Consider the following 10,361-nt stretch of genomic DNA (forward strand, 5'->3'; position numbering starts at 1 on the left):
CTTTGCGCTAAGTGATGCCATCTGGTAGGTAGACTTTGTCACCCTCCTTTCCGGGTCGCCTGGACTGTTGCTGGCCCTTTGCTTGTCCGTGGACATCTGGGAGCCACCTCGCCAGCTTCCAGAACAGCCCTCAGCGTTTCTGTTGCGGTTGTGTTAACTCCGGGGAGCCGTTTGCGGGGAACGGACATTGTCGTGATGTCGGGCCCTCTTACCAGCGAACACAGTGCATCTCCCACGTCTCACGTCTGCTCTCGTGGGTGGGATGTGTGGGAACACCGATTTTCCCCAGATAGAGCCTTCATGTCTTTTTAGAGAGCTGCTCCTAAACATAGACTTTCTGTCTGTCTCTGTGAGTGGCCTGTGTGGCGGCGGTTGCTGGGATGGGGCGCTGTGTGTGATTTCTGTGAGGGGGCGTGTGGCAGCCACGTGGTGACGTCTCCGTTCAGATGCTTGCCCGAGACGTCTTTCAGGGCCTCTTTGACGAGGACCCTGTCATTACCGATGCTGACGGCTTTACTTCTCCCTCTCCGCACTCCTGCCTTTAGCTTCTCTCCCTCGATCCCCGTGTTGGGTGGGGGCCCCAGTGTGGGTCGGCCTCACAGTGACAGGGGCGTCCGCGTGTGGAGCCTCAGAGGGGACGCTTCCCCACCACTCTGTGAGGACCGTCGGTTAGGTTTGCCACAGGTGCTCCTGTCAGATGAGGAGGTTTGCTGGGGGCTCGAGAGGAGCTTTCTTAAAAATCCAGGATGGGTGTTCGGGGTCTTCAAACGCGTTTTCACACCCTGTTGGGCAATTACTTAGTTTTTCTCCTTTCATCTGTCAGTGGGTTGACTGCCATGTGTAGGTTTTCTGACGGTGAACCGCTCGAGAGCCTGGGGTGAACTCAAGCACGCCAGAGTCAATCATCATCACCACCACCATCATCCCCACCATCACCACCACCATCACCATCATCACCACCATCATCATCACCACCATCATCATCACCACCATCACCATCACCACCATTGTCTTCATCTCCGACTCATGGAAGGGCCTAATTCAGTCCTTTCTGGTTGGGGGTTTGCATCCTTGTGGACCCCCATGTGACCATCCTTTCCCTGACCCTGTCTGATTTTGACATCAGGTGTAGAGCCACATCACATGCCGAGTTGGCATTATTCTCTTGCCGTGTGCATGGCACACGCCCTCCTGTGCCAGCAGACGTGGGGCCCTGACCCAGTGAGGGACTGGTGCGGGAACCACCAGGAAGGGGTGGGGCTGACAAGGCCCGAGCCTGGTGCCAAGAAGAGACTGCTGGGCTCCCATCTCTCCCAGGGAAGAGGCGGCGGGGACGGTGGTGCTGATGCCGTGAAGGAGATGCCGGGTCCTCATGTCCTGGCATCAGAGGAATGGGCTTCCTCCAACAGGGAGGGGACAGGCCCCTGCCACCCTAAGTAAGACAGGAGGGGGCCTAGGCAAAGGACAGGACTAGAGGAGGGACAAGTAAGCAAGTGATTATCTGAAGGAGACCAGCCTTCTGCCCAGCTCTGACGCTTACTCTGAAGAAGATGCCCGGAACCACCACCGTCCCCACAGTAGGGGGAGCGGCCTTGCTGCAGATGCTGCTGGAGACAAGTGTCTGCTGAAGACCGTCCTGGGTGCAGCTCTTTCCCCTCCTGTTCCCACCTGGGAAGGACCCTCCGGGCGTGACCCCCGGTGTGGGGAAGAGCGAGGAGAGGGAGAGCGTGTGTGTCTCCAGCATGACGTCCCCCGGGGACCCCAGGCGTCATCTCCTGACTCCACGGAACCCGATTGTCAGCGTGACTTGTGTGGAAGGAAACCGAGCTCAGGGACCGGTGCCAGCTGTTGCTCAGTGGGCACCTGTGTGTCTGTCGGGCCACACGGGTTGGGGCGGCTCCAGCCACACCTGTGGTCCTTTACGTGCTGGCGCCAGCACGGTGCGTGGACAAGGCTCCCCTGTCCTGATCAAAGAGAGTGGGGCCCTGTCCCTTCATGCCGGTACCTGGCTGGGGGAGGTTGGCGCAGGACGGTTCAGGCAGCCCCTGGGGGACAGGCCCTGAGTTTTGCACAAGACACTGCAGCCCAGCCAGGCCCTCAGGGACCTGTGGTCACTCTGCAGAGCTCTCCACCACCTGGTACCCTGTCCTCAGGGTGGGTGCCTGGCTGCTGTCCTCAGGACCCAGAGCCCCAGAGCCAGCCCATCACTCTGTGACTTCCAGCAGCAGGCTGCGTCTGTTCCAAAAATTCCAGCCTTTGCGATCCACTCAGAAAACATGGCATTTCTGAGGCAAACACTTAAGTAACAACCCTTTCCACACCGATCTATCCAAATGCTCTGATTTTCAGTGATTCTTCTGAAATAGTCTAAATATATACAAATAGGTACTTCTGAAATGCCATGTACTCTGAATACGTTTGCATGAGAAGCAAGTTTTGAGAAAGAGGTAGGGGCCAGAGGCTTCCTAGGGGTGACAAGGGCCCCAGTGGGGCAGAGGGACGGAGTCCTGCACCCATGGGCCCACCCAGTCCCTGCCCTGGGAGCCCCGGGTGGGGGGTCACTGCCCTTCTCTGAGCTGCTGGGACCTGGCCCTGGTGCTGGAGGGGGGGAGCCTGCAGATAGGAGGGCGGGAGCCTCACCCCACCTCCCTGGCACCTTGCCCCTCTCTCCCTTCTCTCTGCTCCCCATCCTGCCCCTCCCCACGGAGACCCTGCTGCTGGAGACAGGCCTCAAGCTCCCCTATGGGTTTCTCTTTGTTCGTTTCCCAGCCTCTGTGAGAAGGTGCCTGGGCCCCACACGATGCTCACATTTAAGGCCTGAAGGGCTGGCGGGAAAGTGTGTTCTGATCTCCGGGCTGCGCAGCAGGCAGGGCTGGTGTGGCTGCTCCGCCCTGACTCCTGGTGGCAGTGATAAGAAGTTGAGCTCCTGGGACAACAGCCTCGGTCCCCAGCGGAGGGAAGCGCCGCCGCCCGGGGGCTGTGCCCCAGCACCCTGCACCCTCATCTTAGTAGAAGGGGAGGGGGCACCTGTGGGATGCCACGGGACTGACAGCCCAGTGTCCACCCCTCCTCTCACTGTGGACGTGGAGCCCATGGAGCCTGAGGGCGCACCTGCAGAGCCCCCCAGACCCCACAGCGGGGCGGCTGCATCACTCCTCTTGCTCGTGTTCCCACCTGCTCGCCAAGCTCAGGGCAGTCATCGGCCACACATCACCCGTCTTCAAGAGTCCGAGTGGGCAGGGTGCAGGTGCTGAGCTGGGTGACATTGGCAGATTATGTGCAGAGGGATGCAGGGGCTGGGGGCACTCATGCAGTGAGGAGCATCCAGGAAGCCATCCTAGAGGCGGTGGCCCTGGAGCAGGGTCTTGGAGGGTGAGCAGGAGTTCTCTAAGTGAAGAGTGCGGATGGCAGAGGAGGAGGCTGTGCAAAGGCCCTGAGGGGCTGGGACTTCGAAGCAAACGCGGTCTGGGGCTCAGCAGGTGGGGCTCTTCTGCAGCCAGTGAATTAAGTCACCGGTCACCACACCGGGGTGCTTCTGACCCAGCACAGGCAGCACTAATTGGGCTCTGATCAAGAGCGCCAGTCAGGTTAACTGGCGCCCCCCCCAGCAGCCCAGCAGCCGCTTCACTGAGGGCTGTTGTTTCTGAGTGATCAGTCATAGCAGACAGCCGGCCGGGGCACCCAGGGTGCGGGGAGCGAGGATGGGGCCAGGCAGGGGGCCCCTCCTGGGTGTGGGGGCAGGACTGAGGACCCCCACCGGCCCCCGCCCTGCCCTGGCCCCTGGCCCTGCAGCGTCGTCTCCCTGCTCCTGGTCCCTGGGCAACTTTGTCCTCACACCGCTCCTGGGCTGAGGGTGAGCTGCCCGTTCTGAGCTTCAGCGTCTGTGTCTCTGAAATGGGCATTTGAGCCCCTTGCCGGCTGTTCTGGGGTCATGGCCAGGGGCTGGGCCCAGCACCCTGCCCAGAGGCCCAAGGCCGGCATCACCAGGCCAGGGCTGCTCTGTCTCAGAGCGTCCGTGTGCAGCGAGGTCCCTGGGGCCTTGTGACAGCCAGCCCCACGGGAGCAGGACCAGGCACGGGGCTGGGCGGCTCCTAGGGCGTGGCCGGTGGCCCCTGCTGCCTGGACATGCCCGTTGCATGTGCTCAGCACCTTGGGGGCATCGCTCCCCAGGGTCAGAGGGAGACAGGGACCCGTGCGCATCTGTTAGCTTGGGTGACCGACCCCACAGATGGGGCAGCCAGGATGGGGGACAGTGATGGCCTCCCAGTCCCCAAGGCAGGGAGTCCGAGATCCAGGCGCCAGCCAGGCTGGCTCCTTCTGAGGCCCCCTGGTGAGGGAGAGCCTGTCCCAGACCCCTGTCCTGGGCCTGCAGGCAGCTGTCCACCTGGTCACATGGTGCTCTCCCTCTGCCCCAGTGTCCAGATGTCCCCTGCTCATAAGGACGCCAGTCAGATTGGGTCAGGGCCACCATAGTGGCCTGGCTTCCCCTGGGTCACCTCTGCACAGGCCCCTTGGCAAGGGAGGTCCCATTCTGGGGTCCTGGGGGCTAGGACTTGAATGTGTTTTAGGGGACACAATCCAACCCACAACACCAATCAGTCAGGTCAGTGCTGCGGTGGCCCCGCAGCACTCTGTCTGGTGGCCGCTGGCCCAGGAAGTGAGGGTTTGGGGGGCGAGGGTGCTCCCCCAGCACAGCAGCTGTCCCTCCATCCCCTGGCCCCATGGGGTCCTGGGCCCCCCGCCTGTAACAATGGCCCGAGCCCCATGAACACGGGCCAGCACTTAGCTCCTCGGGACACAGGGACACTTAACAGGACATCATCTCACACCTCCCCCTACCCAAGGAAGCCTCCCCCTCGCTTTCCCAGAAAGTCCCCGATGGGGCTGATGCATTTTCATTGGGATTCAGGAAGGTCAGCCTATCAGTGGAGGCTGCTTGCAGGGACGGCGGCCTGCTCCCGGGGCTGGGGAGGGGCATTCCCACCCACTGGGTGCTCCTGGTGGACGGAGATGTGGCCCTGGGCCCCTCCATCCCTGCCTCCTGCTGCGGGGGGCTGACCTGAGATGACGTCTATGGTGGGGGGTGCAGGGGCTTCCTCCCTGGGTGGGGGGCTGCAGGTGCTGGGTGGGGCCTCTGCCTTGTGCCTGAGGGGAGCCCGCAGTGCCTCATCAAAGGCCCGTCCCCACCTCCATGTGTGTCCCAGCCCCAGCACCTGGCAGCCCTGGGACTGTCTGTGTCTGCCAGCCCCACCTCTTCCCCTTGAAGCCTCTGCCCAGGCCCCAGGTGGCCATTTATGCTGGGGTGGGGAGGGGGCTGGAAGGGGCTGGCTTGCTAGGAGCTGATTATAGGCTTGGGGGAGCCTCTTAGGGTCACTCCAGCCAGGGCCCCTCCTGTGTTCACCCTGGGGTGTGGGGTGGAGGGGCCCGGGAAGGGCAGGCCTGAAGGTGGATCACACCCAGCAGGAACTCAGCGCAGTGTGAGGCTTCAGCCGGCACCGGGTCCCAGGAAGCTGATCTGGGCCAGGCCAGGCAGGCGTCGGTGCTGCCCGACGGGCAGTGAGAGCAGGGCCAGTGTGGGGGGCCTGTTGGCCCGGGCTGCCTGGATGGCAGAGCCAGGGGCACGCCTGGGTCACATGGTCAGGCCAGGAGGGCTTCGGGCGTCTGACTGCCCGCCTACCCAGACGTGAGCTCCTGGACGGAGCTGGTTCACTCTGGGCCTCCCACCCTGGCCCTCCGTGGCCCTCGCACACACGCAGGGCACCCCTGCGCAGCGGTGTGACTCGGGACCACAGCCAGTCTGCCTGAGCTGTCTGTGAAGCCAGGGGCAGGTCCCATAAGCAATCTGAGCCCTGTGTCCTGGCCTAGAGCGCAGGGCTGGGAGGCGGGGCTGTGCTGATGATGGCCGCTCTTTAGGCTGATGCATGGGTCCCTCCCCAGTGGGGTGACACTGAGGCGGCGAGGGGGGCTGGTCCTCCCACCAGCACCCGACGGATCTGAGACACTGTCCGGAGCAGGGCCTGCGTCCTCGCTGCAGACCTCTCACGCTCAACCCCCACTTTACAGCCACTTGGAGAAAGTGGGTGGGCCGAGGGAAGGGTGGGTGGGGGGATGGGTGGCTGGGGGGGGTGGGTGCGTGAATGGGTGAGGTAATTGATGGAGGGATGACTGACCAGCCCCGACATCCACCTAATGACTCAGATGGGCTACCTGGGGACTCACACTCACCCTTGACTTCCTACTTCACTTCCCTGGAACATCTGGTTACAACCCCCTTGCCCCCACCCCCCGCCCCCCGGTTGTGCTGCTGTCCCCTCTGACCCTCCCTCTGCTGCTCCAGGCCTTGCCTTCATGGGTCGGCCTTCCTCCCGACTGGTCACCCTGTGCCCCCCCTTTCCCAGCCCACCCTCCCAGTTGCATCCCAGTGGCCTCTGCAGTGACGCTGCTGCAGGTGCTGCTCCCTGCTTATGGGCTTCTCACGGGCTTGCACGGTAGCCCGCACCGTCTCCCCGTCCCTTCCCGCCCCCACTCGGTGGCTTTCCTGATTATTTTAAGCTCCCATCTTGCTCGGGGTCTCCCTTGATCCCCGCCTCCCACCTCCCAGCCGAGCTGGGGAGTCCCTGCTGCCCCCACAGGACTCCTGTGAGGCGCCACGCCCTTCACATGACCTCTCGACCCCTCTCTCCTGAGTCCCTGCACAGAGCTGTGAGTCTGTCTTGTCCACGAGGCCCTGACGACGGGGCCCAGAGCTGGACACATTAATAATGGCCACGATGACATTCAGGAGTAACACGAAGAATCTGGTGACTATGACACGTCTGGAATTCGTGGGACCCAGACTGTGCACCCCCCACGCGCCGTCTTAATTAAGGCTTTCAGAGGCCCCTCTTCAGTCCGTGGCGTCACCCTGTACCTACATGAGAACCCACGACCCTGGGAAGGGCTGTGATAAGAGCCCCCAGCCTGACGTGATCAAGAACCACAGCTGGCCTGGCTGCCTCTGGAGCCTGGCCAGCCTCCTTCCTGCGGCCTGGCCCCAAGGCCGGCCTGGAGCTGTTCCCCAGTGAGCATGAGTGCTAGCCCAGGTGGGCCCAGCCACCTGTGTGCCACAGTCCCCCGCAGGCACAGGCCGAGTGGCCCCCTGGGATGGGAGGCTGGGGGCTGAGACACAACAACAGCCTCTTTCTCTCTTCCAGCTCCAGAGACGCAAGATCAAGTGCTACTTCCTGTCAGCCGGAGTCACTGTTCTGCTGGTCATCGTCCTCATCATTGCCACCTCTGTGCGAAAGTGATGCCACCCTGGTAAGTGCCCACCTGCCCCCACATCATCCGGTCCTCCATCATCTACTCCTCCGTCTTTCCACCCATCCTTGTTTCATCCCTCCACCCACCCCTCCTTGATGCATCACCCACCCATCCTCCACCCACCCATCCTCCACCCATCCATCCTCCATCCACCCATCCATCTTCCATCCACCCACCCACCCTCCATCCACCCATCCATCCTCCATCCACCCATCCTCCATCTACCCATCCTCCACCCATCCTCCACCCATCCTCCACCCATCCATCCTCCATCTACCCACCCATCCTCCATCTACCCATCCTCCACCCATCCTCCATCCATCCTCCATCCACCCATCCATCTACTTATCCTCCATCTGTCATCCATCCACCCACCCGTCCTCTGTGTCAGGTGACTCAGTAGCGAACAGGGTCGGGGCCCAGTGTGTGACCATGGCTGGGGCTCAGATTGACTGGGGAATAGACTGAGCCTGTGTCAGGGTTGGGCCTGGTAGCATCTAGGACAACACAGGACAAGCCAGCTGCCCCTGTCTGCATGCTGGGCCCCCCTTTCCCACCCAGGGAAGGTCAGCTTTTTCCAGAAGCACCTCCGGCCACTCAGTGGTGAGGGGGTCCCAGGTGAAGGGCTTGGGTTGGGCTCAGCGCACAGGGGCAGGGAGAGGAGTCCCCGTGACTCCGAGTCTGCGCACTGCCCGCGCCTCCTGCGAGTCTGCAGCAGGACAGAGCTCCGCCCTGTCAGCGTGGAGCCTCGGGGTAGAGTCCTGGCTTGGTGTCCCCGCTGGTGCAGCCGGCTCACAGCTGCAGGCTGTGTGGGCCATGGCACGATTGCCCAGTGTGAGTCCCAGCTCTTTGGGAAGGAGATGGTGGAACCTTGTAGAAGGAGCGAGTCCTTGGGATGTGGGGCCCCCACCCCACTGTCCTGGGCCCACGGCTGCAGAGTCCATGCCCTCACGACCTCTTCTGCGTTGGATGTGGTGGCCAGGGACTTGTCTGTGGGCCCTGTGGGACGTGGGCTCCCGGTAGCCACCGAGCACGGCACAGGACACAGGGAATGAGGGGGACCGGCCCTGGACCCTGCCCCTGCCAGAGCTGCAGGCTGGGCCTCCGTGGAGCAGCGAGCAGGGTCTTGGCGGGAGTCAGGGAGCTCTTTTCATGTGCACAGAAGTGTGAGGGGCGACGTGGAGGCTCGGAGCCGTCGGCTTCCCTCTGGGGAGCCTCCTCCCTGTGCGCCTGCGTGTGTGTGCCTGCCTGTGCGTGCCTCTGTGTGCACGTGTCTGTGTGTGCATCTTCCTGTTCGTATGCACACATGTGCCTGCACCTGCGTGTGTGTCCGTGTGAATGCACACATGTGCACGTGGGGGCCGGGAGGGGCAAGGCCCTCTGTAACCGCCCCTACCCCTGTAGTTGGACGAAGGGGCTGGAGTGTGCCCCCTGGAAGGGCAGGAGGCAGCTGTGGTTCATGTGTGTATCTTCTGTTCACCCAGCGCTCAGTAGGGGCTTCAGGTGGGGGCCGCCCCAGCGCCACCCCGACAGAGGTGCGGGTGAGGGCTGGCGGGCGGATGGCACAGGCACTTCCTCAGAAGTGGGCTGCGTGGATGGGTCGTCCTTCGACAGTTGGGGTGGTCAGGGCAACGCTGCCCTGCCTTCAGGGTCCCCCTTAGACGCAGGGGCCTGGTCCCACCTGAAACATGGACCCGGAGGGGTGTATCCCCTGACGGTCCTGGCAGAGGAGAAGGGTTTGCTACAGAAACGGGCTTCAGTGGGACCGGGTGGAGCCCCTGGGGCAAAGCCCGCCACCCAGGCATCTGAGATTGGGGTGCACTCGGCCAGAGCCCCGACGATGGTCTCCCCACCCAAAGCAAGCAGTTTTGCTTCTGGGTGCTTCTCAGTAATTGCAATAATAAATTGAATAATTAAGCTAAATCCACAGAAGAGAATTAAATATTAATTTTCAATAAGCTATGCAGAGCGTGTCGCCTGCGAACACCAGCAGTGTGTGTGCACCAGGCACTCCCCTGTCCGGTCCCCAGAGCCGGGCCGGGCCCCTCCCGGCTGGACTGACCCGCACGCAGCCTCGGTCCGGGGCGCTGCAGGTGTGCGCTGGGGTCTCCCTGGCAGCTGAGCCTCCCCATGGAGGGAGAGGCCCATGCCACCTGGCAGAGTGATGGGAGGAGGAGAAAATGACAGTCTGAGGGACACTGACTGTGTGGGAGGGGTGGGCGACATCCCCCCCAGGGCCCTGGTGGGCTGGCCCAGGTGGGACTGAGGGGCAAGGACAGGCTGGGTGGGGCTGGAGAGCAGGGCGGGGGCAGGGGGCAGCGAGGCCTCGGTGGGAACTGACCAGGGCTGGGAGAGTCCACTCTGGCACCGTTGGCCACAGGTCCTGTCCTCTGCTTTGTGACGTGGGCCCGCCTCCCCCGGGCCCACCCAAAGTTGGCCCATGGGAAGGGCAGCAAGGATGGGCTTGTACCCTCTGGCCCCCGGCCTGGCCTCCTGCCCCAGGAGATCAGGCGGCTGCTCTGGCAGCCCTGCTTCCTGGGAAGGCTCTTGACTGTTGGCTCCTGCCAAGGGGGGCAGGCTGGAAAAAGCCAGGCGCTGGAGCCCACGCTGACCACTTGGCCACCCTGCTGGTCCCAGCCAGGTCACTGCGAGCCTGAGGCCCCCTTCTCAGTGGGAGCTGACGGAGCCGTTGTTTTGCAGGTTGGTGCTGCCGCCTGGCCTGCGCAGACCCAGAGGAGCCCTGTGCCCGCCTGTCTCCGCCTGGGTGCCGACGTGCTGCCTCTGCACCGGCCTCTGGCTGAGCCGCCCTAATAAACTGCCTCCGTGTTACTGCATCCATCCCTGGCTGAGAGGCCTCTTTAGGGCTCTGGAGGGAGGGGGCAGGGTGTGTGAGTGTGAGCGTGTGTGTGCCGGGTGAGGTGGGACTCGGGTGTGAACTTGAGGTGGGGGTGGTCCGGGGCAGTAACCTGCTGCGGGGCTGGCCTGGCATGGGGCCCGGCCCGCCCTCCCCCTGGCAGACCCAGCCCCTACCCAGCAAACGTGGTCGGGGCAATTCCGAG

General features: G+C 63.1%; 1 protein-coding gene across 1 annotated transcript in view; it reads left to right on the forward strand.

The window, feature by feature from the left end:
- Nucleotides 1–10,133, forward strand: part of TSNARE1 (t-SNARE domain containing 1) — a 48,579-nt gene extending 38,446 nt beyond the window's left edge. Inside the window, exons 12-13 of the mRNA XM_071222202.1 lie at nucleotides 7,194–7,299; nucleotides 10,003–10,133. Of these exons, the coding sequence (XP_071078303.1) occupies nucleotides 7,194–7,289 (96 nt within the window). The 3' untranslated portion in view covers nucleotides 7,290–7,299; nucleotides 10,003–10,133. The remainder of the gene's footprint in view (nucleotides 1–7,193; nucleotides 7,300–10,002) is intronic.
- The last annotated feature ends 228 nt before the right edge of the window (nucleotides 10,134–10,361 follow it).

Source organism: Desmodus rotundus, chromosome 8 (assembly GCF_022682495.2).
Source record: "Desmodus rotundus isolate HL8 chromosome 8, HLdesRot8A.1, whole genome shotgun sequence".
Taxonomy (NCBI): domain Eukaryota; kingdom Metazoa; phylum Chordata; class Mammalia; order Chiroptera; family Phyllostomidae; genus Desmodus; species Desmodus rotundus.